Source organism: Quercus lobata, chromosome 7, assembly GCF_001633185.2.
Source record: "Quercus lobata isolate SW786 chromosome 7, ValleyOak3.0 Primary Assembly, whole genome shotgun sequence".
Classification (NCBI taxonomy): Eukaryota; Viridiplantae; Streptophyta; class Magnoliopsida; order Fagales; family Fagaceae; genus Quercus; species Quercus lobata.
In genome coordinates, this window is record NC_044910.1 from 31,795,077 (window position 1) to 31,801,076 (window position 6,000).

The 6,000-nt window shown below is 42.5% G+C and overlaps 1 protein-coding gene across 1 annotated transcript; it reads left to right on the plus strand.

Moving 5' to 3' along the window:
- The first annotated feature begins 3,653 nt into the window (after positions 1-3,653).
- On the plus strand, positions 3,654-4,376 carry LOC115951913. Its single transcript, XM_031069036.1, has one exon. The coding sequence runs from the start codon at positions 3,654-3,656 to the stop codon at positions 4,374-4,376; it is 723 nt and encodes a 240-aa protein (XP_030924896.1).
- The last annotated feature ends 1,624 nt before the right edge of the window (positions 4,377-6,000 follow it).

The window sequence follows — 6,000 nt, forward strand, 5'->3', positions numbered from 1 at the left end:
TCCATTGGGTGACTTGTTTGGTTATTATCATTGAGGTTGGGCACTTGAGTTTATTAATTGAGACAAAATGGATGTTTATGAATATTAAAATTTTTACAAAGAAATTCTAGGTTTCATACGATTCAAAATACTTGTCTATGCAAGCCATTCCGAGCAATTTTGGCAATAGAAGCAGTTTGGATTTTTCAGATCCGTAATCTATGTTCTCTCTTAAGGTTAATCTTTAAGTGAAATCTATTGCCAATGAAATCTCAGAAAAGTTATTCATGATTACACTAAAATTGATCACAAGAAGAATACATCGAAGCTTGAGTCATTGTAAACTTGCTTGCTAAAACAAACCTTTAAGTAAAATCTAATCCTTTTATTTATTTTTTATAGTTTTTTTAATAGTCCTGAACTGCAACAATAGCTACCAACAACCACTATTCCCCTAGGGTTTCAAACTTGCTTGCTAAAAAAACCCAGTCCAAAGATGGCCAGCATTAAGCTTCTGACACATGACTTCTCGAGAAAATGAGCCTCCACAACCATCATAACTTGGGGATGCATGATGCATCAGAATCTTTCTTCCATACATGGGGTGCGAATGTCTCCTCCTCGATGTGCATTTTGGCAATTCCCTCGTTTATCTCCTCTGCACTGGCTTATAGCTGCAAAGATAACTCAAGGTTCCACAATGCTTCATTCATAGATGGCTTATCTTTGCCCTGATCAGCCACACATTTCATTGCAGTCACAACATACTGCTTGAAGCATTTAGGTGCAATCTTCCCCTTCAGATAAGGATCAGTCATTTGATCAAGAATACCTATCTTTTGGCAATGTACAACCCACTCCATCAAGCTTACTTGCTCCTCTGGAAGTAATGTGTCCATTATTGGCCGAGCACATAAGATCTCAAAATGAATAACCCCAAATGAGAAAACATTAGATTTTTCAGTCTCTTCCTATAGCAGTGCATACTCCGGATCCAAATACCCATAGCTACCCCTAACAACAGTGGTTACATGTGTTTTATCCAAAGTAGGACCTGTTTTTGACAAACCAAAATCATAAACCTTGGCAACCCACTTCTCATCCAAGAGAATGTTTGTTGTCTTAACATCTCGGTGGATAATACTGTGCTTGGCATGTTGAAGACGAAGGTTTGACATCAACAAAGATCAAAACAACAGAGCAAGGAAAGCAAAATGGTGGAACTTAATGTGTGTTGTAAAACGTTAAACGCACAGTTCAATGCATCATTTTGAAGAATACTGTACCTAAGTATTAAAAGAATTGCAAAACGGTGTCAGTTTGATTCAGTTCAAGCTTCAGGTGTTGTGGCGCGAAAGTCAGTTATTGAGCCGTTATTTCTTCCGTGATTTACGGGATTGATCCCCATAATTTGGATCTAATTATTATTCTATTAAGACCTATAGAGTGTGTGATATAAATAGTGAGCTAGTGATCAATTGTATCATTATGAAAAGATATTTTTCTCTTAATTGCAGTGATTCTTTCTCTCAAAATTTTCCCTCTCTCTCATTCTTTCTCACTCTTTCTTGCTCTGTTTTCTCACTGATTTTCCTTGTTGCTTCTCATCGATATTACTTCAATTTGTCCTAAAACACTGCGTTGATCTTGTTTCAATCTGAAGTTCATAACATCAAGAATTTCTTCATGGCACTTGTGTGGAGAGAGTGTAAACCGCGAGCAGCTCTAATGCATATCTCAAGCCTTTGCTTCCAGGGCAATGGTGGTTTTTGGGTATTGTATAGATGCTCACACGGTGTTCTGTGAGACATGTAGTCACAAACAAGAATCATTTCGCAGCTGTTTTTGTTGGGTGCGTGGCACCTAAAGGGTCTAGCCCACTTGCTTGTCACATTAGTCAAAGTTCAATTAATGAGCTTGCTTCCTCAAGCTTTCCAAAGTTAGCATGCCATTTCTTGGGCAATGACTTAGGCGTGTGCGACACGCTGAAACTGAAAAGAAGAAAAGAAAGAAAACAGAGGTCAATTGGCCTAGTGAGGAGAGCTGAAGCAAAGAGAGCCATTCGGCAATTTTTGTGTGTGAGTTTCAGAGAGAAAAAGACACAGAGAAAGAGAGTGCTTCAGCTTGAGTGGTGCAGTCCGAATTAAGAGATAGAGAGTGAGAATGTGAGAGAGTGAAAAAGAAAAAGGAGATATTTTTTCTTTGCTCAAGTTACACACAAGAAAGATAAATTGGTGGATTTCTCATGGAGTTTTTGAGTGCTACAACCATGGAGAGTTGAAGTATTCAGAGGAAGATTTTGCTACTGGTTTTGTGGTGAAATTGTATTTACTCCTTGAGATTTATTTGTTGTATATCCAATTTATTGTGGACTCAAGTTGAATTGTCCGAGAAGAAGCAAATAATTATCAGGATTTCCCACTGAGAGACTTATAAATGAGGGACGAATGGAATGTGATTCGAGGAAAGGCTCCTCCTCGGATATGATAAAGACAGCTCAAGCACATATTCCAGCAACTAAGGTAACCCTCCAAGAAACTCCAGCATTAGGAACGCGTCTCATGAACATGCAAGAAGGAAGGAAACTCAAAAATATCTAAGAGAAAGCTGCTACCACCGCATTAAACGCACTACAACTACTTTTCTGACCGCATTTATATGAAAAAGATCTCTGAACAGTGCTACCTCAACGAATGTAACTCACAAAAAGCCAAAGAGGTTGTTTAATGGGACAGGTACTCAAGTAAGGGCACAGATGATCAACAAGTGTAGAATCAAGATGGTCCAAAGAGGGCTATATAATGTGAAAGACTCTCCATGGAAGAGGGGATAGAAAAATTGTAATCAAATCTGTAACAGAGCTTTAAGCATAAAATATTTAAGAATCAGCGTCCTCAGACCAATCCAAGAACATTATTCCTTAATAAACTTCTGTTATCTTTATCTTTTTAGCATCAAAACCTGTTTTTCTGTTATTTGGTTCACGTAAGCCCAGTTTCCCAACCCATTCTCTACAAATTTATTGTTTTGGGCTTAAGTCCATATATTTATTGGGCTAGAAGTCTAAAGTTGGTCCTTACAATTGGCGTCGTCTGTGGGAAGGAATACTTGGGTGTTAGCGAGCTCAACGTTCAACCATGGCAAGTTTAGATCTACGGCAAGCAGAATCCATAGGATCCCAACGTCAAAATCCTTTCGTCAACCTCGAGCGGAGAAGGAATCGAGAGGGGAGTGTGCATAGTGCCTAGACCGGAAAAAGCTAGTCACGGGGAAAGGGTCATCTTTCTCAAGAAAAGAATACCAGAGCGCTGCAGCTGGAAGTCGACCAGCTGAAGAGAAAGTTGCGCCATGCACAGCGGAGGCAAGCCTCCTCCAGCCCGGATGCCTCCCTTGACGGTGAAGAGGATGGTAGCTACAGACGAAGGTCAAAGACCCCGCCTAGCGAGTCTTTCTCCTACGAAGAGGAGCACCACCACAAGCATAGGCATAAGAGCCCCCTCCGAAAGTGTTTGGGAAACGACGCTATGGGCAAGGCGTTGGATCAAATCTCTAGGTCACCTTTCACGCTAAGAATTGAGCGAGTAAAACTCCCCCGGTGATTTACTCAGCCTGCGTTTACCATGTATAATGGCAAGACAGACCTCATAAAGCATGTGAGCCACTTCAATTAGAGAATGGCCGTTCATTCCAGAGATGAATCCCTGATGTACAAGGTCTTCCCATCCAGCCTAGGACCCATAGCAATAAGATGGTTTGATAGCTTGAAGGCCGATTCCATAAACTCCTTTAAGGAGCTCACCCAGGCATTTGGTTCTCACTTCATCATCAATAGCAAAGTCCCTCGACCCCTATCTTCCCTACTATCCTTGAGTATGAGAGAGGGAGAGACTCTGAAAATGTTCTCAAACAGATATAGAGAAATGTATAATGAGATGAACAATAACTTTGAAGACATCGCCATCAGTACCTTCAAGAGTGGCATCCCGATCGAGCATGGCTTAAGGAAGTCCCTAACGGGAAAACCTGTCACTAATTTGCTTCAACTCATGGACTGTATTGACAAGTATAAGGGGGTTGAGGAAGACCAGCAAATGGGTGAAGGAAAGGTTATCCCTCAGGAAAGGAGGGATTTCAGGTCGGATCGATACAATAATAGCTGGTCACGGAGAGATTTTGGTGGTCAGTCAGGACCTACCAACACTCAGACGGTCAATGCAGTGTTCCAAGAATCGGTGCACCAGGTTCCGAAGAAGGTTAAGAACGAACCGTTCTTCAAATGGCCAAACAAGATGGTTGGGAACCCCCTGAGACGAAACCAGAACCTTTATTGCCAGTACTATCAGGACCAAGGGCACACTACAGAGAATTGCAGGAATTTGTGGGACCATTTGGACTAGTTGGTCCAAGAAGGGAAGTTGAAACATCTGTTGCATCACACCAGTAGCTGAAGAGGCCAAAACAAATTCGGAGCCAAGGAGGGATAATCCTTCAAGACCGCCCTTAGGAACGATCAATATTATTTTCGTTGCTCCTGGCAAGACCAGTTCTTGCCCCTTCAGAGTAATGTTCGTAGCTCGGCTTCCCGCCGAGAGCAATGATCCAAAGCCCAAAAGAGCAAGTGTGGAAATCCGACTAGTTCTGGGCTTCTCGAACAAGGATAAGATCTGAACCATTCAATCTCACGGTGATGCTTTGGTGGTCACACTCAGGATAGGAGGGTATGATGTAAAGATAGTGTTAGTAGACTAGGGTAGTGCTGTCGAGGTAATGTACCCCGACCTGTACAAGGGGCTGAGATTAAAACCTGAGGACCTGACATCCTATAATTTTCCCTTCTGATTAGTTTCAAGGGGAAGACTATTATTCCAAAGGGTCAAATTAGACTACCCATACAGACTGGATCAGAAGTGGTGGAGGTAAACTTCATCGTGGTGGATACCTATTCCCCCTACACAGCTATTGTGGCCAAACCTTAGCTCCATGCTCTGGAAGCCGTTTCAACCGCCTTGCACCAAAAAGTAAAATACCCCTTGGGGGGCCGTGTCAAAGAAATTTTGGGAAATCAACCTGTGGCTCAGCAATGCCTTTTGGCCGCCATCTCACGGCAACACGAAACTAGCTCCTCTGCCACTGCCAAAAGGGACTTATAGCAATCAAAAACTCTGGAGTTGCCATCCCATGGACCAGTCGAAGAGCCCAAATGCGAGGATTTGGAAAAATTTGTCATAGGTGGTGATTCGGAGAAGTTCTTTTAGGTCGGGGCTCAACTACCCCTTTAAGAGAAGGAGGAGCTGTTGGTATTCCTCAAAAGAAACATTGATGTGTTTGCATGGGACGCTTATGAAGCTCCAGGGGTGGACCCAGATTTTATCTGCCGTCATTTGAAGGTTAATCCATCCATCATTCCCAAGAAGTAATCGCCTCAGCGCCCATCCAAAGAACATGTAGATGTTGTCAGGGAAGAGGTGATGAAGCTCAAAAAGGTAGGGGCTATCAAGAAGGTCTTCTACCCCGAATGGTTGGCCAATACCGTAGTGGTGAAGAAAAAGAGTGGGAAGTGGCGAGTATGTGTGGACTTCATGGATTTGAATAAGGCCTGCCCAAAAGATCCCTTCCCTATGTCTCGGATAGACCAATTGGTAGATGCAACAGTAGGCCATCCTCGAATGAGCTTCTTAGACGCCTTTCAGGGGTATCATTAGATACCACTCGCCTTGGACGATCAAGAAAAAATAGCATTTGTCACTCCCACTAGAAACTACCACTATAAGGAAATGTCATTTGGCTTAAAGAATGCAGGGCCAACCTATCAAAGGATGATGACAAGAATGTTTGAATCCCAGTTGGGCAAAAGCATTGAGGTCTACCTAGATGACATGGTGGTGAAGAATAAAGTGGTGTCCGAGCACGTCATAAACCTCAGAAGCATCTTTGAAATCCTGAGGAAACATAGGTTGCGCCTAAACGCTTCCAAGTGTTCATTTGGTGTTGGATCAGGCAAGTTCCTGGGATACATGGTGA

What these genes read in the sequence shown, in the direction of transcription:
- LOC115951913 (XM_031069036.1), top strand. Translation starts at nt 3,654, where the DNA reads ATGGCCGTTCATTCCAGAGATGAATCCCTGATGTACAAGGTCTTCCCA.